This window comes from Cyanistes caeruleus, chromosome 12 (assembly GCF_971803275.1).
Source record: "Cyanistes caeruleus chromosome 12, bCyaCae1.hap1.1, whole genome shotgun sequence".
In the NCBI taxonomy this organism is placed as follows: domain Eukaryota; kingdom Metazoa; phylum Chordata; class Aves; order Passeriformes; family Paridae; genus Cyanistes; species Cyanistes caeruleus.
In genome coordinates this window covers 13,334,532-13,358,190 of record NC_141712.1, presented here as the reverse complement: position 1 = coordinate 13,358,190, position 23,659 = coordinate 13,334,532, and the positions used below count along the sequence as shown (strand labels likewise).

General features: G+C 52.9%; 2 protein-coding genes across 16 annotated transcripts in view; one reads left to right on the top strand and one right to left on the bottom strand.

Annotated features, from left to right (window-relative positions):
- The first annotated feature begins 2,079 nt into the window (after positions 1–2,079).
- On the top strand, positions 2,080–10,925 carry SLC38A8 (solute carrier family 38 member 8). 7 transcript variants are annotated; one of them, XM_086847333.1, is made up of 11 exons: positions 2,080–2,310; positions 2,806–3,004; positions 3,217–3,274; positions 3,344–3,370; positions 3,516–3,620; positions 3,887–3,944; positions 4,207–4,321; positions 4,451–4,601; positions 4,687–4,886; positions 5,072–5,123; positions 6,456–6,693. In XM_086847333.1, the coding sequence occupies exons 1-11, from the start codon at positions 2,116–2,118 to the stop codon at positions 6,550–6,552; spliced, it is 1,257 nt and encodes a 418-aa protein (XP_086703459.1). In that variant the 5' UTR covers positions 2,080–2,115; the 3' UTR covers positions 6,553–6,693. The 7 variants fall into 7 exon arrangements, 5 of the variants coding, with proteins under 5 accessions (XP_086703459.1, XP_086703458.1, XP_086703456.1 ...); XR_015275283.1 differs by having other exon boundaries at positions 3,217–3,370; positions 4,454–4,601; positions 5,072–5,991; positions 6,277–6,693; XR_015275282.1 differs by having other exon boundaries at positions 3,217–3,370; positions 5,072–5,991; positions 6,277–6,693.
- NECAB2 (N-terminal EF-hand calcium binding protein 2) overlaps positions 6,623–23,659 on the bottom strand; it is an 85,081-nt gene continuing 68,044 nt past the window's right edge. For 6 of the 9 annotated variants that reach the window (XM_086847336.1, XM_086847337.1, XM_086847338.1 and 3 more), the window contains 9 exons: positions 20,845–20,942; positions 11,765–11,901; positions 9,224–9,342; positions 9,027–9,106; positions 8,668–8,724; positions 8,439–8,551; positions 8,069–8,146; positions 7,627–7,718; positions 6,623–7,438 (listed from right to left, as the gene is read on the bottom strand). In XM_086847336.1, coding sequence (XP_086703462.1) covers positions 7,410–7,438; positions 7,627–7,718; positions 8,069–8,146; positions 8,439–8,551; positions 8,668–8,724; positions 9,027–9,106; positions 9,224–9,342; positions 11,765–11,901; positions 20,845–20,942 — 803 coding nt within the window. In that variant the 3' untranslated portion in view covers positions 6,623–7,409. Of the gene's footprint in view, positions 7,439–7,626; positions 7,719–8,068; positions 8,147–8,438; positions 8,552–8,667; positions 8,725–9,026; positions 9,107–9,223; positions 9,343–11,764; positions 11,902–20,844; positions 20,943–23,579; positions 23,606–23,659 lie in introns of all 9 variants that reach the window. The other 3 variants (XM_023934720.2, XM_023934721.2, XM_086847335.1) reach the window with 1 other exon arrangement.

Below are 23,659 nucleotides of genomic sequence, written 5' to 3'. Positions count from 1 at the left end.
ATGAGCATCTTTTCCTAGGAGGAGCCAGGAGCTGATGGCTGCCTGTATCTGTGAATGGAATGGCAGCCTGGGCAGGTAAGCAGTGTGCACTGGTCCTGGGTGAGTTTGTGGGCAGCTCTGGGTGTGGCTGGAGGAAGAGGAGGCAGGGATAACCCTGCTGGGGTAGTCTGCACACATCCTCCTAGGGCTTACCAGCAGTTATGGGGATGGGCTGTGGGAAAGGGTACTGCAGGAGAGAACTTTACTCCATGTAGTCTGGGACAAGCCTATCCAGGTAGTCGTGGATAGGGTTTGTCAGTGCATGAGTGTCCTGCAAAAAAGATTGGGCAAACCGATTTTCTCTAACTTGAAGAGTTGCCTTTTTTCCAACATTTCTGTTCTGGAGGATGCCCTGGAAGAGGCAACAGCCTGTTGCCATGGCAGAGAAGGCCCTGAGCTTTTCCTTTGAAGTTATTAGTGGAAGCTTGTTAGGTCTGAGAAGATGGTCCCAAGGTTGGGCTGCTTGTGCCATCCCAGTGGGGCTGGAGCCTCTTGCTCCTTCCTTTCTGACCATAGATCCATAACGATAGGGAGGGAGTTTTCAACATCTCATCTGTGGCATTAGGGTCTCTCTTAGGACCAGCCAGCAGCAGCTGTGCAACTTGTCCAGGTTGTGAAAAATCTATCAGTAAAGGTGTGAAATCTCAAGGGTCAGACCACAGAAGGCAAGAAGGGATCGCAGGTAGCAAAGCATAATTGTGGTCAGTGTTTTTATTTGTATGAAACAAGGACTGTTGTGCCTTCTACAGTCTTCAAAGATAATAATGTGGAGAACATTAACAGCCCTTTTTCCACCTGCCAAGGGGGCTGGAGCACCCAGATAAATGGGAGAAAGGGAGGAAAAATATGAGGGACAGAGCCCAGAGCCACTGAGATGCTGTCTGGAGCTGCTTTGTTGGTGTGGGAGATGAGCTGCACCTCTGGTTTGAGGTTCTTCCATCAGAGGGAGACTGGAAAGCTTTGGTACCACTTCTTAGGTCAGTGCTAATGAGGAGACTTGCTCCTCATTGCAGCACTAATGAGAGATTAGAACTCCACTGCAGGCTTGAAACCAGAATCAAGCTGTATCAAAGCACAGTCTGAATTAAGAGCCTTTCCCAGTGGCTGGTATTTTACAGCCCAGTGGCCAATTTCTAGGTCGTAGAGGCCAATTATTTCCGAAGCCTTTGGTGTGCAGCTAATGAAGGCTTGGAAGAGCTCTTCTAAGTGTTTGTAAGCCCTGTAGGTGGCATAGATGTAATGGAGGTGGCAGGCACAATTAGCCATCCATAATTCCTCCTAGCAGCTGATTAAAGTCTCTTTATCCGTCTTACCAAGATCAAAAGGGCACATATTTGGGAAATCAAAAATGCATTAGGGGCTGTCAGCCAACGGCAGGGCCTGTGTGCTGTGAGGCCTGGGGCAGTGGCATGTGCCAGGAGTGGCACAGAGCTGCTCTGTGTCCCCCATGTCGGGAATGGGCCCCTCATTCCTGTGGGCTGCAGCCTCTGTGCAGGTCCTTTGCAGCATCAGTCATGCCATCCTGTTATCCTGGCATCCCCTTTGCCTGCGTGGGGCAAGGGCTGGGATGGAATGGGATGGCTGCTCTCCAAAGTCTCCCGGTGCAGGAAAACACCAGTGGGCTTTCAGCTGCTGCAGAGGCACGCAGGGGTGCTGGCCTCATCCTGCATCCAGCGAGTTTTGAGAGGTGTGAGCTGCAGCTGCCTTCCTTCACCCTTCCCGGGGCGCTCCGTCATGCCCCTTGCAGGCAATTTCACGCCTGGCTGAACAGAGCAGGATGAGGGAGGCCTCAGCCCGTCCAGCCCTGTGGTGATAATTCCGGGGATAGCACGAGCCCCCAGCCCGCCTGGCCCGGCCCCGCGCTGGGAGCTGGAGGGGCTGCTGCGTTCCGCAGGAGCGCTCTGCGAGCCGGGGGTGCAGCCCTGGTGAGCTCCTGCCAGGGCTTCCCACGCCGCCTCCCGCCCGGCCCCCGGCGCCCCCTCCCCACGGCCCGCGGGGGCGGGGGGTCCGCGCTGTCCGTGCCCGCCCCGCGGGGCCCGCGCTCGGCCGCCCTCAGCGCTGCCGGGACGCGCCGCCATGCAGCGGGCGGCGGGCGAGGGCCGGCCCCTGCTGCCGGCGGCGGGGCGCTCCGCCGGGCTCTCCTCGCCCGGGCTCTCCTCCGCCGGCGCCGTCTTCATCCTGCTCAAGTCTGCGCTGGGCGCGGGGCTGCTGAGCTTCCCCTGGGCCTTCGGCAGGGCCGGCGGGGCCGTCCCCGCCCTCCTGGTGGAGCTGGTAAGGGCGGACTCGGGGCGGGGGACTCGGGCGCTCGGGGATGCGGTTTGGCAGCCCCAGAGGGGAGCCCAGGGGCGCCGGCCCGGGGAGGGAGCGGAGGGAAGGGGACGCATCTGCTCCGGTACCTGGGGAGCCGGCGGGGAACCCCTTCGCACGGCACCCCCGTCCCGACCCCGGCGAGGGCAGCGGTGCGACAGCCTTAGGCTGTTGTCGTGCCGCCTTGGGGATGCTCTTCGCAGCTGAAGCCACGCTTGTAGCTGGCTTGTAGCTCAACCCAAAGTAAATGGATGTCTGCTCCCGAACATGCCCCAAAACCCCAAATCTAAACCCGAAGTATCATATAAGGCTGTGTCTCCATCCTTTTGCTGACCTTTGTTACCCAGGGCCACAAGGTGGTCTGGCCGGTACCCTGGTCCCTGGCTGTGGCCCTGCCAGGTCTGGTCTGGGGCTGATGGAGGCTCGGTGTGGTGCTTCTGGCTGCCTCTGTCCCCGCAGGGCTCGCTGGTGTTCCTGGTGAGCGGGCTGGCGGTGCTGGGCTATGCCGCGGCCCTCAGCGCCCAGCCCACCTACCAGGCCGTGGTCCGGGCTGTGTGCGGGGCGGCCGTGGGGAAGCTCTGTGAGGTCTGCTTCCTCCTCAACCTCTTCATGATCTCCGTGGCACTCCTCAGGGTGGTGGGTGACCAGCTGGAGAAATGTGAGTTGTTCCCCTCACTGTGTTTGGGGCTTGCTTGGGGCTGGCAGCTCTCAGAAGTGAGGGAAGGTGGTCCCACGTGGGCTGGGGTTACCCCTAGGGTTTTTCTGGAAATTCTGAGGACATGGGGCTCCCCAGTTGTGCCATAGTGTGATGCTCCCGACCTCCTTGGACCATCTTTCAGGGCGCAGCTGACCCCCTGCTGCCCCCCACAGTGTGTGACTCCCTGTACCCCAATGGGACACTGAATGGGATCCCCCAGCTGCCCCCCTGGTACGTGGACCAGCGCTTCACCCTCTCAGCTCTCTGTGTCCTCGTCATCTTCCCGCTCTCTGTCCCCAGGGAGATCGGCTTCCAGAAGTACTCCAGGTACCATCTGGGCTATCCCTGTGGTGGCCCACTCCTAGGTACCGTGTACCCCAGGTTACCTCCTCCCAGGAACTTGTGGGGCCATGGCAACACCCCTCCTCCTTTTCTCCTGGCTGTGTGCTGATACTCTTCCATGCCCTGACAGCATCCTGGGCACACTGGCTGCCTGCTACCTCACTCTGGTCATCATCCTGAAGTACCACCTGCAGGCAGAGAGCCTGCGTTTGACTGAGCCCCCCCAGCCCTCCAGGTAGGAGGGTCAGCCCCATGTCCCTCCTGCCCTGAACTCCATGGCATGAGCAGTGACTGGGCTGTGCGTGTGGTGGGGCTGAGCTGGGGACAGCACACAGTGGATGGTAGCTCCCAGCCCCAGCTTTCACCCCAGCAATACCCCTTTCTCCCAGAATCACTGGGCAAGAGATTCCCATAGTGGCATTGAGGCTGCACGGTTTATGACATGAAGTTTTCTTCTCCATGAGAGCCTCATGCCCTTTGCTTCTTCTCCACATGCCACAGGTCCTCCTCCTGGACTTCCATCTTCAGTGTCATTCCCACCATCTGCTTTGGCTTCCAGGTAGGTCACCCTGGCCCCTCTGGCTGCAGCTGCCAGGGCAGTGCTAGCAACCCCCCATGGCATCCCAGACCATGGGGATGCTGTCCCTTGAAGGGCAGGTTGAAGAGGGGCCTGTGGCTGTCACCAGAGGTGACTGTGCCAGGACACAACTGCCTGGGAATGGGGCAGAACGGGACAGGGCACCCACAGGTGGGGGAGAAGATGCTGAGGATGGGGGCTGTCCCTGCATGGGGCCCCAGCACCATCCCCCCTTGTCTTGCAGTGCCACGAGGCATGTGTGGCCATCTACAGCAGCATGCGCAACCAGAGCTTCTCCCACTGGGTCACCGTCTCTGTGCTCTCCATGCTCATCTGCCTGCTCATCTACTCCCTCACTGGTAACCCCAGCACCAAACCCTTCACTCCTCCTTGCCCCAGGAATCCTCTCTTCCCTCGGCTCATCCATCCTTCTCAGACTTCCTCTGTCCTGCTCACTGCATGGCCACCCACCCCCACCTCCCTGTCAGCAGGGCTCTATGGCTACCTGACCTTTGGTGAGGCTGTGGCGTCCGATGTCCTGATGTCCTACCCAGGGAATGACCCGGTTGTCATTGTCGCTCGCCTGCTCTTTGGTGTCTCCATTGTCACCATTTACCCCATTGTGGTGCTGCTGGGCAGGTGAGGGGAGTGGTGACAAGCCAGGTGTCCCCCCAGCCGGTGCAGCTCCCCTGGGTGTCATCAGCCCCACAATCCTCCCTCCAAGATCCGTGGTGAAGGACTTGTGGGCAGCCCCGAAGGGCGGGGCCGTGGCGGAGTGTGAGGCACGCGAGCGGCGCAGCCGGGTGGCACTGACGGTCACCTGGATGGCTGCCACGCTGGCCATTGCCCTGTTCGTCCCTGACATTGGCAAAGTCATCGAACTCATCGGGGGCATCAGCGCCTTCTTCATCTTCATCTTCCCAGGCAAGATTGGGCAGCGGGGAGGGACGAAAGCGCTGGGGGTCACTGGTGCCACGGGCGTCGCTGCAGTGGGAAGTGGCCTGTCCTGGCTCCATTTTGGAGGTGCAGGGCTGTGCTTGTGGGGGACAATGCAGTGGGGCTGGGTGAGGGGGTGCTGTGTTGGGGCTGAGCTTCTGCACTGACAGCAGGGCTGTGCCTCGTGTGCATGACTGGGACCCACAGCCTTGGGCCACGCAAAAAGTGAGTGTGTGCGTTCAGCAGCGGTGGGGGTGAGGGAAGGGGCAGGGTGTGGGATCCCATGGGCCATGGCCCAGGCAGATCCCAGGGGGTGACCCTGGTCAAGGTGGGAACCCTGTAAGGAAGGGGATGTGGATGTGGAGGGAAGTGCTCTACTGGGGCTGTGCCTGGAAAGGTGCCTGCACACCAGGGCTGTGCCCAGGCATCAAGGAAGTGCCCAGGTACCAGAGTGACTTTAGGGACAGAAGAGCTGTGGGGTTTGGTGGCACTGGGACACCACCCAGTGTGGGCTGGGGTGGAGGTCAGAGGGGCAGGGTGCCCCAAGACAGGAGGCCATCAGGAGTTTGGTGCCTGTTTTGCCTGGGTGGTGTGTCCTATCACCACTCTTGTCTAGAAGGGCCAGGGCACAGCTGCAGCCCATGTCAGGGGGACCTGACATGGTGCTGGTGAAAGTTTTGGGATAAGTGTGTGCTTAAGCATGTCTGTGGTGCCCCTGGGGGAGCAGCAGAGTCTGAGTGAGGATGGAGGTTGTGTAGTGGGTGGAAGGAGTACCCCCAGACATTGGGATCTTGGTTAGAAGGGTGCTCTGGGGGGGCCCATGGACATGTGGGGAGGAGTGAGGGTGTCCCAAAGGGTGCCAGAGTGCAGGAGGGGCCAAGGCAGAAGGTCAGCAGGGGCACCCAGGTGGGTGACAAAGGCTTGGAGAGGTCCCCTGGGGAGACCTGCCAGAGTATGAGCCTGTCATGAGAAGAGGGGACAACACGAGCTGGGGCGATGGAGACTGCAAGGGCACAGTCCCAGCCTGCCTGGGACAGTTCGGGAAGGATCACGGTGCTGAGGACCCTGTGACAGAGCAGCAGCTGGGTTTGGGGTGAGTGCTGCATCCCAGAGGCTTATATGGGCTGTGTGCCCGGGGAGGTGGGAACACGGAGGTACTGGAGCCAGGGGTCCGGGGATTGGGGCTGGAGCCGGGGAGGGGACAGGGCTGGAAGCATGTGGTGATGGGATGGAGCTGGGGCTGCGTGGGAGTGGCCGTGCCGAGCACTGGGTGGGTGGATGCGGGTCTCTGCTCCTTCAGCAGGGCCACTGGGCGCAGGCAGAATTGGGAGCGATCTCGTGGTGGCATCTGCCGACCAAGGTTTGTGTGTCATTGCAGTGGAGACTGGGGTTGGCCCAGAGGGGCTGCTGGGCTCTTCAGCCATCGACTGGGAATGATGCAGAGCAGCAAGGCAGAGGAAGCTGGACCCTGCAGAGAGCTCCAGAGGAGCTGGGGTACAGAGGTGGCCCGCTAGTGAGGCCAGCTCTACCCCGGCAGCCTCTGCTGTGTCGCTGCAGGGCTGCTCTCATCGCCTGGGGCGTTCTCTCCGTTCTGGGCGGTGCCTTCGTGTGCGGGCAGAGCGCTGCCCTGGCCGTGCTGGGGCTGCTGCGCTGAGCGACCACAGAGCCCGCCGAGACCCCCCCGCCATCCTCCCGGACACACACCCCCAACACAGCCACACCGCTGGATCCCATGGCGGTTTTATTTGGAGTCGCCGTCCCATTGTACAGTGGCTAATAAAGACAGGAGAGGGTATTGGCAAGGGTCCTGTGCCACACACCCTGAGGGACCCCCATGCACGGCAGGGTGAGTGTGGGATTGGCACAGACAGACAGACACACACACAAAGTACAGACCCCAGGAAGGAGGGGAGGCAGCCACCCTCACACTTGCCAGGCACCAGCTGCAACTGTGCACATGCAAAGGAAACCCCTTGGGACCCCCCAACACCTGGAAAGGACTAAGGGGCTCCTTGGGAGCAGGAAAACCCCCACTGCCACTCTGCCAGCACCCTGACTCACCCCTGGGACACGGGTCTCCATCCCTGCAGGCACAGACGCTGCACCAGGCACAGCCTCAACCCCCACAGTCTCCTCCCTGGGTGGCCCCTGGGGACTTGCACAGACCCCCAGCCCACTCTCTGCTCTTGGGGGGGCTCCAGCCTCCCATTCCCATTCCTGCTTCCCAGTGCCTGTCTGTCTGCACCCATTGCCCCCCTCCCCACCTACCTATGTCAGGGGGATGTCCCCCTCCCCAAACCCTGCCAGCCCCTCCCTGGCAGTCCTTCTTTCCCCCGAGACCACCCCACGCCAGGGAGAGATGACCCAGGTGATGGGGTAGCTGAGGGAGGATTCTCTGGGGTGGGGGACACACACACGGGAGTTTCTTTCACTGCAGCCACGCTGACACCTCCCCCAGTCACGGCCACCCCACACAGGGGACAGGTGCTGGCGGGTCCCCGGCACCGACGGTCACTCTCGGCTCAGGGTGCACCAGGCAGCTGCAGGGGAACATCACTGGAGGGTCACCCCTGCCCAGCCCCACACCACCCTGACCCCCAGCCAGCCAGCTCAGCTCATGCTGTCCTGTGCACCATGCACCTGCCCACCCTTGCTCCCCAACAACTGGAGAGGTGCTGGCTGCCCAGGGGTCCCTGTCCCCCACGCTCTGGGGTGGCCACCCTCCTACCTGGCACGGCCACACTGGAGATGGCCTCAGGCTGGCTGAGCGTGTCCACCTTGACGTGCTGGAAGCCCTTGCAGGTGGCACTCTGCAGGTGCCTGCACCCGTGTGGGAGAGAGTGGGTGACACAACCCTCCCCAGAAGCACCATCCCAGCCCCTCACAGCACCACGGGCTCTGGCAGGGCTGGGTACCAGCAATCCTGCTGACTTCCCCTCGTACAGAGCACCCTTGGTTCAGGACACTGACCCCACCCATCACCACATCCAAAGCCACTCCCAGGTGGGAGGTGTAGAGAGACCCACCCCAACACCCTGTCCTGCTACAGGGGCAGCACTGGGACAGACAGACAGCTCCTCAGTGCTGCTATCAGACAGGGGACAGAGCTTGCTCTATCAACCCTCCACACCCAAGCATCCCAAAATGGGCTTTTTCATCCCCTCTCCTACCTCTTCCAGTCCTCCTCAGTCTCCCAGAACTCGTAGACGATGAAGGTGACCCCATCAGGCAGTTTCACTGCGGTGACACTGGCAGAAACAGGGAGAGGGGGTGAGCTTCCATCGTGAGGCATCCCTCCCCCCTCTGCAGCCACAGGTGTGCCCTAGGGTGGGCTACTGAGGGGGGACCCATCCCCAGCAGCCCAGGTAGGGCTAGCCCCCCCATCCCAGCACTCCATGCAAAAGCAGTGTTGGTGGCTGACCATGACTGCATCCCAAATCCTGGCTGTTTTGCCTCAGTCCTTCACTTGGTCCTCACTGCAGCCCATGCCAAGCCCCCCATCTCCCCAGCCCCCGACATGCAGCTGCTGATGGTACCCACTGGAAGCAGTCCCGCTCGCCGGCCACACTCTTCAGGTACTGCTTCAGGGAGCTGCAGAACTCGCCCAGGTGCTTGTGTGACACCGTCATCTCATTCCGCACCAGGAGCAGGTACTGCCGGGCCCCCAAACACAGCAGGTGAGACCCACAGAAACACAGGGACCCCCCAGGTGTGGCTCTGTGCTGCAGGGGAACCCCAGCACCCAGGGGTGGTGGTCGGGCACACTCACCGTGCAAGCTGTGCTCTCGCTGTCCGACAGCCGCTGGTGCAGGTCAAACCAGAGGGTCTGGGAAAAGGGAATAAGTAGCAGAGGGGGTGGTGGATTGGCTGAGGCTGTGTGTCCCCCCTGCTTGGTGGGTTTCAGTCCCCAGCATTTGCAATGACTGTGCCCCCTTCTCTACAGGGAATGGGCTCCAAGATCCGCTTGCACGTCTGGTCAGGACCCTTCACCAAAACTCCCTGTTCTCCCATTAGAGCAAACATCCCCAACACCATGTCCTCACCCCTGCCTCAAAACAGCTGGGACAAGGTTCCTGAATTGTCCCTGGGATGGCAGGACAGCCCCACACAGGGAATGCTGGCCCTTACCTTGTCCTCCAGCTTGCCGATCAGCTTGGCCAGCCTGTTGATCTGCCCCTCCAGCCCCTCTGCCTTGGTGTCGGGGGAACCTGTCCAGAGCCAGGAGACAGTGATGGAGTGAGGGGCACCTGCAGGCACCCCCTGAGAGCCCTGTGCTGTTGCTGGGACTTGAGTGCTCCAAGCCACCCCAGGCAGCCAGCACTTACCAGTTTGGAAGCTCTTTCCTTGCTCCCTGGGGACCATCCAGGTGCCGGGAGAGTAGCTGGGCACGGAGTTGTCATACCAGGTGTCACTCAGGCCGTGACCATCCTTGCTGGGGTAGTGCCTGCAACCAGAGAGCACACAGGGGGTCAGGACAGCAGAGCTGGGCAGGCACAGAGCGGCATGAGCCAGCCCTGGGGAGCATCATTTCTGGCGGCTCTGCCAATGGTGCCAGACCCCTTGGGGAGCAGCAGTGCCCACACTGTGGCCAGGCAGTGCAGGCTTCCCTCCTGCACCATCCTTTGGCATCAGCCAGTGTGGGGAACAGGTCAGAAACAGAGGAATGTCAATGGGCTGCTCCCAACAGCCATCACTTTTCTTTCCTGCTTGTGGAACAGCACAGCCCTCCTGGCACCACCAGCAGCCTTCAGGGACTTTTTCTGTCCTAGACAGACACCTGAAACATGGAGCATTCATACCCCTGAAGCTGTGCCCAGCCAGCTGCACCTTACTGGGGCTGGTTTTGCAGAGCTGTGGTTATGGTGACTTTCAGACAGGAGAAGCTGCTGTCATCCAGGCTGCCCATGCCCGAATGGCTGCCCATGAGCAGAGGCTGTGTATCCCCCTAACAGACTGCAGCTGCAGTTCTTCTGGAGAATGGAAACACATCCACTGTAGCTTTCCCTCCAACCTGCTTTCTTTGTCTGGGTCTACGAAGCCCATCTGGCCTGGAGGTTGCTCAAAGATCCAAAAGTGTCCTGAAACACTTCCACAGATGGAGCATCCATAATCACCACCCAGCACCAGATCCTCAGTGGTCCTCCCAGGACCTCATTTATTTGCAAACCAGAGAGAATGCCAAGACCTGCCATTGTCACAAGGGCTTGCAGCTGCCATCCCTGTGTGTGAGATGGGAATGGGTTTGGGGAAGAACAACCCTCTCCTTTCTTCTCCACCAACAGGCAGCCTGTGCCACAGAGGGAGAGGCTGAGCAGCTAAAAGGATTTCCAGTGTTTCCTTCCAGCAAGAGCAGCTCCGTGCCAGCTGACTCTTGACAGAGGTGCCTGGGAGCCCTGGCTCCTCTTGGCACCTCTTGTTAGTCAAGCAGCTCCCAGCTGGAGACAACATGCTGAGTGTCCTGGAGCCAGTGGGCACCACAGCAGCCAACATCTCCCTGCCCTCCTGTCCCTCCCCTGGCACCTGGCTCCTCCAAAGCACAATTGCTGTGTTCTTTTTCCCCAGCTACCCCGAAAATCAGCCAGTGTGGGCTCCACCACATAGACAAGAACAAGACGTGAGGATCTGGTCCCAAAGAACATCTCCAAGATAAGGAAGCAAGAACAACAATAAAGATTGCAGGAGCATCCCTTTGCTACAGGCTGTGCAATTATACCACTGCTGGTCCTGGACAATCCCCTGTCAATAGACAGGAAATTAGGCAAAACCAGACAGATTTATTTAAATCACAATTTAATGAGGTGTCTCCATCTTGGACTTCTGCCTTCGCACTTCGTTCTACAGCCCTTTATTTTTGTGCTTTTTAGGCCACCCCTTTGTCTTCATGCGGATGCAGGAGATAATTTTTTGTGGGATTTATTTTTCTTTTTAGCTATTATCTTCATGAGAAAGCAACTACAATGCTCCCCATTATGATCTGGGCTCACACACGAGCAAATTAAAGCCAGCAAAGTCTTTCATGGGCTCTAATTGCTCTGCCTGATGTTGGGTTTGTTTTCTCTTCATTGTTTTGCTGGAGCTCCTACCTCTTTTAATTCAAGGTTTGCCACAAAACAAAGAGAAGAAAAAGATGTGAGATGATGAAACCCACAGCATTCCTGCTAGAAAAGCTGATGGGATGATTCCACAGAATCTGTCTCAGGAGGGAGCTGGGATTTTCAATCTCCATGTGCCCCTCTGCCCGCCCATGGCTTGGGGGAAGCCAAAATATTCCCATGCAAGCATCCCGAGGCCTCCTGCTTTGAAGGAACAGCAGGAAAGGGTTCGTTCCATGAACATCTGACAAACAGACGGGTTTCCATGGCAGCCTGTCCCGGTTAGAGCCGTGACAGTGGCACTCCGGGGAGCTGTGTGGCACTGACACCGAGGGGGCTGTGCTGAGGTTTTACCTCTGCTGCTGGGAATTCCTTATAGCTCAGCCCGGGCAGCACCTGGGAAATCTTGAAGTGGTCTCCTCCTGTGTTTTGTCCTGGGTGGGACTGCTGGGTTTGCTCAGAGAGGCAGCCCCGTGAAGCCAGCGCTGCCCAACCGGTGCCAGGATGCTGGCCCAGGTTTGCATCCCCACACACAACACTCCTGTTAAGGGGGACCTCAGGCACCACAGGAGAGGAAGGGACAAGGAAGGAGAGAGCGGGGCAGAAAAGCCCCTGGAGTTCAGGAAGCCGGGAAGGGAGGCAAAGGGAAGGGCAGCCACTCTCCCAGCTCCCCTTTGCTCCTGCACAATGTCTGCTGCGTTCCCCTCACCCCACAAAAGCATCCTCTTCCCCCTCCACCCTCCTGCACCGGAGGAGGGCAGGAATGCTGCTGACCTGGTGGGGTTGGTTTGCTCATCAATGGCATCCACAGCACTCTCCACAGAGCTCAGCAGGGACTGGGTCTGGTTCGCCGTCTCCTTCAGCAGGAAGCGGGTCACGAACTGGTCCACGTTGCTGCCACTCTCGTACACCTGCAGAGGCACACGGTGAGGGCAGTGCTGGCCACACAGCACCACCAGGGCCCCTGGCCACACAGCACCACCAGGGCCCCTGGCCACACAGCACCACCAGGGCCCCTGGCCACACAGCACCACCAGGGCCCCTGGCCACACAGCACCACCAGGGCCCCTGGCCACACAGCACCACCAGGGCCTCTGGCCACACAGCACCACCAGGGCCCCTGCCACACAGCACTCACAGAGCATCCCATGCACAAGCTGTTCCCCTCCATGCCCCACGGTGGAAAGAGGTGCTACCCAAAGCCCGTTGGTGTCTTTGGCATGGTTTTAAATCACTTTACCATTGCCTTGCAGGCAGTGGGTGCAGGTATGAAAAGTGCATCCTGTGCTTTGGAGATCCCTGCTGAGAGAGTTCAGCACGTTGTACAGAGCCCTAGCCCACAGCAGCATGGCCAACCCAGCACTGAAGTTCAAGGGGCTTGGGATGATTTACAGGGCTCAGTGTGTTGTTTAACTGACAGAAGCTCCCAGGGTAATACAAACTTTTTCAAGACAAAGAACAGGTAAAAATATTTTAATAGAACAACTGATCTGCACGAAGCAGCCAGGGCCCCTTTCCCAGCACAGCCTTGCTGAGCCCTGCTCATGGCACAGTCCTGCTCCTACACCTCCTGACAGCCACCAGCAAAGGTGGGACACCGGCACAACCAGATGGACACTGGCACAAACTGTCCAACACTGACCCAACCAATCCACCATTGGTTCAACACCACTCCAACCAGTTCAACACCAGCCCAAACAGACCTAGTGGCCACTGACCACTGACCAGCCCTGGCTGAAGCAAACCACTCAGCAGAGCTGAAAATATTTGCAGTGAAAAAGAGGCTCTCCTAAACCCAAGCTCATCAGCACCACTTTTTCCCAGACTCTTTCCCACTCATCCGTGCCAGCTGGGACAGCACATTGCCCAGGCGAAACCCTACTGGGCAGTCTGTCCCTCTGTGCTCACAGCTCCGGGCAAGGACTCCTCTGGGAGGAATTCACTAACTTTTGGAGCCATGAGACAGGGATGGATGCTCCTGGCTCCTGCATTCCATCAGCAATGACCACACTCGGGGGAGTAGAGTGGTCCCAGCACTGCTGGTTATCTGAGCATGCAGCAGCACAGCACGAGCACCCAAAGCTCCCCAAAGCAAATTATTCCTGTTCTTTGGTGAAGATGTTAACAAGGGTTATTTCCATGGCAACTGGAGCAGCACTGCAGGAACCCAGAGGGCCTTTATCTCTGCCTTTATCTCCAGTATTAAATCATAAAGGAAGAATGAACTGATGGGAAAAACCCTTTGGGGAAACTGATCCCAGAGCTGATTTCTCACCCTGGTTTGGTATGGAAGCACTAGCTTCTTGATGGCTTTCTGAGCATACAATCAGCAGCAGTTAATGACTTCTGTCTAACACAAGAAAATGTGCTCCTCTCCCTGTTGCAGCCACAGTGTTTCTGGGAAAATATGCATGACGTGGTGATCCTTGGCAGATGGTGGTGCACAACAAGGTGATGGTGATGCTGAAGCTGTGAGAGTATGTGTAGTTAAATGTTGGATTTTTTATTACCTAACCACAGCCTATAACCTTGGTTCAGCTTTAGAAAAAATCAAACAGGTGATTCCCATATTCATTTAAATCAGTTTAAGTCCCTACACACAGATTCAATGGATGGACAGATGGGTGTTGGGTACAAAGCTATTCCAGCCAGTGCAGAGAAAATTGGGGTGTTTGTGAAGATCTGATGCTTTTTGACAGGAAAGTAAGTCAAATAGATCTGAAATCGAACAACAGTGATTTTTTTCCCCCCATTTAACAACTGGCTATTTGCCAGCCCAGCTGTGATATTTGCTCTCAGGAGCTGAATCAGAAATGCATGTGCTTAGAGGTTTTTTCAGCAATTCCTTAGGCTCTCCTCTACCACGTGTCTTCTTCAGGGTTGCAAAAACAAACCATAAAAAAGACCAGCTATAAAGGGTTCCTTCCCATTGTCTTATTAAAACATTTGTCAGACTATCCTATTGAGATTTAATGAGGTTTGGTTTTATTAATTCCACCCTGAAGAGTTATTTCCTCCTTACTTAGCTTGAGAAGTTAAAATATTTATGGAGATCATATAATAATTGCTGCTCAATGAAGCTGTTTTGTGCCAGAAACTCTTGCACATCTCCAAGCCTGCTCTTCTCCATCCATCATTTCCAGGCAAGCTCTTTGCTGAGCTGCCTGGCCTTGACCTCTGCTGCTGCAAACAGGTGACTGTGTTTGCAATGAGCAGCAAGTGTAAAAACATCATTGAAAGGATGGCCTTGAGATTTCTGTGTTGATGGCTCTCAGGAGAGCCTCGGAAAGTGCCATGATTTGACAAGCAGGAAGTGAAACAGACATTAAAAAATGAGAGAAGACTGGGAAAAGGACAGCTTGCATTATTGGGGAAATATCGCCCAGGGCTGGGTCTCTGGTCAGTTGGCTGAGGTCCAAGTCCCAAATTCACCCTCCTCCTTCACATCATGGGCTGTTCACGTGTCTGTAATGCACCCTCCCACACAGGGGCAGCCAACACGGGGGCACAGTTCCCTCAAAGCCCCACCACAGCTCCTCCAGCTTTTCATTTCCACATGTGCCCACCCAAAACTGCCCAAATTCTGGCACAGATTAATGAAAACACCCCTGGGATGTGTTACTTGTGCAAAGCATAACTGGGATTTTGATGCTGTGGACTGTTTGGATTTGCCAACCAGCGCAAGTTTCCCTCACCAGACACTGCAAATGGATGCCTAAAAATGGGCTCTCATGGGCATGTCCTTGTGGGTATCAAATACTGGGGAATGAGAGTTTTAATGTGGTTGAACACCTCAAAGCTTCTTTGCTGGCATTTTTAAAGGTCACTATTCAGCTCATTAAGACTACAGGATGTAAAATATAGATTATTTTGCACCACCCACGAACTCAGAGACCCACTGTGACCTCCCCACATTTTCCCTTTGCCTCACAGGGTTACAACCTGACCAACAAGGCTTCCCAGTGCTGGCTTTCAGCAAGACTGGCCAAATTGGCTGACAATTACCACGCCTGGGGACAATGCTGACTTGTCCAACTGTTAATAACCACAGTCCAAGCACACCCACAGAGTGATGCTGCCAAACTGAGAAGGCTTTTCAGTTGGAAACCAAAGGCAACTCTGTTTCACCCACACTTTTCCTCCAGTTAAAAAAACAAAACCTGACAACAAACCTATCGCCATGCCATAAAACACCCGTCAAGCCTCTTCCCAGGATGATGGAGAGGTTATCTTCCACCCACCCAGCCCTTTAAAAACCAGGCATGTTTTGCACTGCAATCTCTGAGTGGCTGATTTAAATTCGCTGCTCATAATTGCCTGTTTGCTTCCAAGAGATATTTTCTTATAATTAAAATAACACTCAGACCTGCCTCTTTCTCCTTTCCCTCCCCCTGACTTTTAAATCCCTTCCAAAGCAGAGACCCAAAACTGATTGCCTGGCACATAATCAGTAGGAGAAACCTGAAGAGAACAGGCATTTAAATAGTTGATAAATGAAAGCATTACCATATGAAAGACCCTCAGCCTTCCCAAAACAGTTCTAAAAAACCAAATGAGACACCTGTTCAGATTAAAAAAATGACAACAGCATCATATGGATTTGAAAAGTTTTTTGCTGTAAAATCCTCTTTTTGCAAAACTCAATGTTGGACTCTTCTCATGCTTACCTTTCTGGTCCTGAAGGTTTCCTGCCATCGACCATTCCCAAGCAATTTATCACAGGACTTCTCTGTTCTCACTACTAGAGAACTTCCCTGCTGCACTGGAATCCCACCATTTGTGGAGCAGCCACAGTGATGTGAGGGGCAGGCACCTGCTGGCCCACACACGGGCTCTGCTGCACATCCCCAAGGTCACCTGTGGACCCAGAGGCTTCTGGCCCCTTTGCACCCTGTCCACTCACCCAGCAGGCAAAGAACAGGCTTGGAAGTGTGGCCTCCTGCTTCTCAACACCCTGACTATAATCAGCCTTTTGCTTCACACAGGTTCCTAATTAGCTGTACTTAGCACCCACAAGGCAGCAATCTGATCCATATTTTATTTCAGTTTTCCAAGGAAAGTGAAGATTTTGTTTTCCAAACAAGACCTACTCAAAGGACCCTGCAGATGTAGCAGTGTGGGATGGTCAAGCTGCTGAAGGCTCAGCCTGGCTGTGCCACATGCTTATGTTTTGACTTGCTCACTGCCTTTCCTTTTGGTGGCTCCTTCAAAGCTGCTCTCAGACTATTTGGCAAGACAACAGCACTGACACCTTCACCATACAATTCATCTAAATCCCAGGAGCAACAGACCTAAAATGGGAGAGAAGAGGAGGAAAACCATGTCCTACAGAAGGTCCATGAGATCTGGAGCCAGGACGGCCCAAGCAAGACCTCCAGAGAAGATGCTTTTCCTTTTCAGAGAGAATGGAGGGACATGAACTTTGCAGCAAAGACAGAAGAGCAATGAATGAGTTTCTTAATATAAAAATAAGTTCCAAGAGAGACCTTAAGATTCATCCCCCTGCCAGTTCCTGCTCCCCACAGTCTGGCAGCCCAGCTGGATCTCATGCACAGCCCTGCAGAGCTGGCAAGAAAATCGCTCCATTTGGATGGCATCGCATGGGGAAGCGGCTTTCTGCTCTGGAGTCTGAAAAGTTGGGGAAAATTCAGTTCTTGCAGAACTGAAGCAGCACATTTTGTTTTAATTTGTGGTGCAATATTTTCTTAAATTAGTTTCAGAGAAGAGTTGTAGAAATACTTTCTGAGAAGCTAAACAAGAGCACCTCCTTCCCTTTCAGATTGTTCAACTACAAAATCCATAACTTTTCCAGAGATCAGCATCTGTTTTTTGCTCTAGAAATTGATACAGAAATTGCTCAGAAATGTGTCATTTAAAACACATGGAGAGTTGACTCATCCCTTACCAATTCACTGACCCATCACCATGCTTTTCTTTTTTCAGCCACAGCCATTCACTGTGATTACATCTTTAACTGCATCATAGGAGAGTTTCAGACCGGCCTGTGCTGCACTGCAGTGGCACCCCACAGACTTTAAACCCAGACTAGAAGTCTTCAGCTGTTGTTCATTTAACCACAGTGAGACAAGGCCAGAACATGAAATCTGTGAGAAGCCTTGAGCAGCTCACATTTTCTGGGCTGGGCACAACCCAGAGCTGCCACCACTGTGCTGCTGTTCCACCCTCCTTCCACCTGGGATAGGGTGTGCACCAAGGTCAGTCACCAGGGCTCTTGGACCTGTCTGCTGCCCAACAGGAGCATCCCCAGGAAGGAATGATTTGACTAAATCTGAGCTGCTTCATCCTTGAAAATGTTCACCACTCAGCATTTTCTGGATTTCTTTGAAGCTTGCTTTTAAAGTTTGCCTCACCACTTAAGGTCATGGATGCTTCCACGGTCAGTCCTGCAAAAATGCTTAATTGGCAGAAGCTGGAAGCAGGAGCAATCCCAGTGCAGCTGGCAGTGGAAACTGGACCTGACAGGAACAAGGCTAATTGAGCCTCTCAGAAACCCACACAGGTTTTTTACCAAGCAGAGTCACATTTCCTGGGCTGTTTGGGTGAGGGCGTGCAGTGGTAGTCACCACCTCTGCCAGCCTGGGCACTTCCCCTGCCACCCCCAAAGCTGACAAGGATGGTGGAAGCATGGGGTGGGCACTGTCCCCAAAGGCAGGGGACTCAGTGACTGAGGGGGAGGGACAGCACCAGCCTGGCTCTGCTCTCCCACTGTGCTCCACATGCCCTCTGACACTGGACACAAACCTTCCCAGTCATGCTGGCTTTGCTATTTGCTGGCTGCACTATACAACAGTAAAAGAGAATTGTATAGGAACATCTCCTGCTGTCAGCTTTATTTAGAACCCAAAAGTTCATTTCCTTTCTCTCCAATTTAACTTTGCATTTCCAATTGTCACCGGCAGTCATTTTAATGCAGCACGGACATCACTGTATTGGAAAATAATTACAATGACAGATTTTGTTTTGCTGTGTGAGACCTTCCACTTCTGAATCTAATTACTGCTGATGCTTTACGAGGTCCTCCAGCATGAGATAATTGCTGCTTTCACTTTTTATGAGCAAGAAATAATCAGTTGTCTTTTAAGGTGAGAAATATAAACAGCAATTAAATGCCATGGTTCCCCATGCCCTCTCTTTGGCTGGCACCCCTCAAAGAGACAACACAGAAAAAGGTTCAACTTCATTTACTGTTTGCCCCAAATACATTGTTTGAAAAGGAGGGAATAGGAACACTCCTAAATGATAGATAGCTCCAGCTTAGGAAATGTGTATTTTATTATGGAGAAGCTGGAGCAGCTCTCAAGAAAAGCAGTTTGCTCACAACTCACAGTGCTCAGCATCATCACCCAGCCCTTTGCAGGATCTGGCCACAGTAAAAGGTGTAGGGACAGCAACAGGCTCAAGCATCAGGGGACACAAAACCACACTTAACTCTACCAAAACCTGCTGCTTTGGCCACCTTTCATCTCTTCCAGTGTTTCTAAGACTATATATTAAATGTATGAATCTTTCAAACATCCTGCTAGCCCATCATCATGGGACTCTTGGTTACAGCTTCCCATGGGGAGCAGATGGAGCAGAAGGAAACTGCCCCATCCCTGAAAGTGCCCAGGGCCAGGCTGGGTGGGGCTTTACACTCCCCTGGTCTAGGGGAAGGTGACCCTGCCCATGGCAAAGTGGTGGAACTTGATGAGGTTTAAATTCCTTCCAAGCCAGATATATCCTGTGTGAACACTGGAGACAGGTTTCTCTACCACCCACAATAACTTATTTTCTGTTGGGTTTTCTTTTCCCCTGCCTCTTTACCTGAACAAAGTGCCTGCCTTTGAATAATTCATTGATGAGGTTTGTACCACTTTGTTCACAAAATCACAGTGGGGAACAGTGTTTTTCATTAAACACTTCCTTGCCAGCTCCTCTCTGTGATGGAGTCTTGCTCTGCTTGCTCCCTTGCCAAAAATCTGCCAGGCAGTGAAGAGCAGCACACCCCACGGGCTGATCAAATGAGGGGATGGGAGGATGCTGGGGCAGCACTCCCTCACCTGGCCTGGGAAATGTCTGCATTTGAGATGAAGTGTTGTGATCCTTCAGTGTCACAGGAGGAAGGCCTCCAGTGCTCCAGATCTCCCTGTTTCTCTCCACAAATTCATGATGGAGGTGACCAGCTCAGGTTTAGGTAAATAACCTTGACCTGTTGCAATTAAAGCAGGTGAATCCTGCCACATTTTGCTGAATCAAGGAGGGAGAAAGGCATTCTTCTTATGAGTGGGTTTGGATTATGAATAACCATCCTGCTTCTGCTGCAGATGTCTCGTGCACAAGGTAATACCCAACTGCTTAGATGCCTAATTTATAAGCAGGGAATAGACCACCTTCCTCTTGCAAAATATTAGGAAGAATTAGTCATATATATTCACATCACATTGAAAAAACAGTGGTGAAAGGCATCACGAACAGCAAGTTGGAATGAATTCCTAAGATCTCAATTAGCATGTTAACATTTATTTAAAATACATAGTTGGAAAACCTGATGGTCATGAAAATTGATAATAATGAATAAAAATGAGACATGAACAGACACAGAAATTTAATCATAAAAAACGAACTATTAGTGTTGTCCTGATTTTTTTAATCCTTTTGTGATGTGGATAAAAAAAAAATCACTAACACTTCAAACAGATCAGTGCTTGGCCAAAGACTTTTGCCTTTAATTTATTATGGCAAGATATCAATCTGTTAAACATGTGCCTTCACTTTCCATGCTGCCTTCCTCATAAACATCAAAATGGATGGATTTTGATCAAGCAAGGAAATCATGCTCTTTACTCAGCAGCAAGAAGGGAGAGAAATTTCCCATTTCCCGTTCTGACTCCTGAAACTTCTTTGAAATCATTGTCACTTCTTTGATGTGGAGTAATTTGAGTTTCTCTTTTAGCTTCAAAAATAGATGGAAGGGAGATTACAATTTGGATTGCTTGCAGGAGGGCTGCAGTTGGATTGGGAAGTGCTTAGAACTGCTTGGAAAAGGCAAAACCTTCCTCCCTGGCTTGGCCCTCACTGTACCACCTTACTGCTCACCAGTGAAGAGGAAAACTACTTTTTATTCATTGTGGCACAAAAGAACAATGCAAATGTGGTTGAAGGTGGAAGCGGGAGAAGGGATTGATTAACCTGGGGCAATAAATATCACTGACACAGCCCAGTTGCACTATTATGTGGTATTGAAGGACAGAAAAATAATTTCAAAGGAAATAAAGCTCTATAAACACTTCTCTCAGCCTGGTAAGACAACAAATGAGTGGTGCACCTCTCAGCAGGGATGTTTATATGGTACATCAGCTCAGATTTTATAGATATTCATAAATGAACTTTAATATGCTTCTTGATCAGTGTCACTGTCTATAATAATCCAGTATCATAACATACATGATGGATCTTTAAGGATTTACGGCTACTTTGCACATGTAAACCGGGTCATTATGCCTCGGTTTTGGTGCTTGCATGATTCCTCTGCAGTCCTTCAAACACACAGCCCTCTTGTTTCTAATAGAGCAGCTTCACACATGAGCAACTGTGTTTGGAAAGCAGCATGCCTTCCAAGGTGGAAGCTGGATTTAAAGGCAACTCTACAACATGAAGTTTCCAAAAGCCTTGTCAGTGATGCTAACAGCAACTCATGCATTCAGAATCCCACCTGAGAGACCCAGAGGCCTGCAGAGCAGGAGGACACAGCACTGCTGAGGAGGATGAGGACCTTTCAGATGTGCTCTGTTAATGCAAATTTTATACCCTCACTCTGAGCCTGTGAAACGTGAGGTGCAGGAAGGAGCACTCACCCGTTTGGTGTAGTCCATGGCCTTCAGGATGGAGAGGTTCAGCATCTCCAGGGAGGCCAAAACATCTTCATAGTCTCCCATATGGTCAACAAAATAGTCTGGGAAAACCAAGAGAAATATGATGGGAACTTGTTTATGTAACTTGAGGCTACTTGGCACAGCAAGATCTATTATTGGTGGTAACATAAACCTGAGAGAATGGTTCCAGGGGTATTTTTATACTCCGTATCCTTGGCCAAAGTCACAACTTGTCCTGCAGGGATAGGAAGTGGTGTGATTCCCATGAAGTTTGTGACCATTGCAGAAAAGGAGATGTAAGATCCAGCAGCTCCCATTGAAAATAACTCATCAGGTCCTTTATTTCTATGCCTACCTCTGCATTTGATTGTACATGGTCTCTCTCCCTCCTACTGCTGGCATGGAGAAAGAGGTCTCAAAATAAATCCCTTTTCCATTCCCTTGACATTCTTTGCCACTCAAAGCATCCAAATACCTTCCACTTCACCCCAGTTTATATGAGCTGAGACTGGCCTTACATCTTTCCCTACATTCCTATCACATTTACACCTCAGCCCACAGTCACAGGTTGAACAAGCTTTTGAGAGTAAAATTTGCCTTGAAAGGAAAAGGACAAGGATGTAAGCTGGGCCTGAAATCATGTGTTCTCCATGGAGAGGGAGCCACCATTTCTCTGTGCCACCTTTGTCCTTTCCCTGTTTCTGGTGATTGACACAGAGCACAGCAAAAAGCTATTTCTTAAAAGCCACTGGTGCTGTTCCTCAGCACGAGGACACGGAGTTTCACACTGAGGTGTCATCTCTGTGGAGTGCAGCAAGACATACACTTCAGGAAACAATCCCACTAATTAGGTTTTCTTGGCTTAATTAGAAGTGCCTATAGCTATTTACAGTCTGAGAACATATCCAAAGGGAAGAAGATTTTGGCAGAAACCGGAATGTCACAGCATGACTGACAGCAGCTGTTCTGTGAGAAGTAAACAGCTTACTCTCATTGCAGGGCATTTGTTTGGTTTTTCCTTCCTACTTGGGAAAGAAAAATCGAGCAGATCTGATAGGTAAGGACTAAGAAAAGGTCCTGAAATAAAAGCTGGACCCATCCATTTCAGGAGGAATGAGCTGCTGTGGGCACAGCAAGCCCTTGAGGCTGACCAAGGAGCACATGGGAGGAGAGCAGAGTTGGCTGTAACGAAGTGTTCAGCTCCACTGGTTCAGCATTATTTTTCCACGTGAAGCTGCAGGGCTCAAGAAATAACTTTTAAGATGCTCTCAACATTTTATAGCACACAACCCATTTCAAGAAAGACCCCACAGCTCCCATTTAGACAAACTGAGGGTTTATGTTTAATACTTAGAAGAGAAGCAAGCAAATAAATCACAGGCATGGGCAGCTATTCAGCAGATAACAGATCTAGGCAGGAACTTGTGCTGATCGATCTTTTCTCTTCCTTCCCCTAGCTTTCCCCAGGAGGTGATGGGTTTATCTCCCTCCTCTCCTGGCAGCTTCACCCCTGGGAGAGGCAGCGAGATGGGATCACACTGGGTGACAGCCATGTAATATCCTGATTTGATCAGAGAGGTGGAGAAAGCTGTCAAGGGTCAAACAATGCCTTTGTTACCCCTGGGTTTCCTGGCAAAGCTGATGGTACGAGCTGTGGGGATTTGACTTCTTGGGTCAGCTGGCAGAGAGACCTAATGCAGTAAGGATGGAGGGATGGGAACAAGCACATCATATCCTCAGAAAACCAAAAGGATTTTGGAAGTCCTCATTTCTTGCATACCAAAGCAAGGACAAGCAGGAATAACCAGTGGAAAGGGGAAATGTTGCTGCCTTTGCTGCCAGCTTGGGTGATCTAAATGGTGTGGGCAGGGGCTGAGTACAGCAGGAGAAGAGAAACCCTGGTCAATGTCCTGGTGCAGGCACACCCATGGACAGAGAAGTCTTTAAGGAGTCAGGAACAAGCAGTAACTGCCTGGTGCTGGCACAGGCACCCAGTAACCCCATCTCTGTCTGCACAACCCACTCCCAGCCTGACTTGCAAAGGCTGTAATTAGTGGCAAAGTGGTGAAGGTAAATGGTGAAGACCTGCTGGGATGGCTTCATATGTTCTTCTGCATCCAGGAGGGGAGGAGAGATGGATGAGCTCTCTGCAAGGCCACACACCTCTCTTTCCATCTCCTCCCAAAAAAGATGGGGTGCAGGAAATGTTTCCCAATATCAAGCATCCATAGAAAAATACATCTGAGTGAGCACCTCCTATAGAAGTAAAGCCCTTCAGAAATCCCAGCAGGAAACATTCCCATTCTGGTAAAGGTGTGGGACAAAATATTATCACAGATTTTCTGTTCAGCCTTTAATTTTGGCAAGCTGTAGGAGGTACAGCAGAGGTGGTGCACCCCTGAGGCAGCCTGCTGGGAAACACGAAGGCTGGCCCAGGGAGAAGCATGTTACAGGTATTGCAGAGGGATACGACATCTCCAGAAATTAAACTCCAGCTTGTTATTGAACGGGATCCTTGTGCTTCGCTTAGCTCTGACCCCATTTGTGTTGCAAGAAAATGAAAAAATTCAGCCAACTTTGCTGTGGAACAAGGAGCAGAGCAGCAGCAGGGCTGAGATCCCCCAGCTCCACAGCACTGCAGTCTGTCCTGGGTTTCATGCAACCTTCCAAGGCCCTCATGCACACAATGATTGCACAAAAGGAGGGACTGCACTCACCACACAGCTCCTTGGTGTCCACATTGCTGGAAGAGGGGCAGAACGAGGCAGGGGAGGAAGCAGGAAAAAAGAAAGAAAGA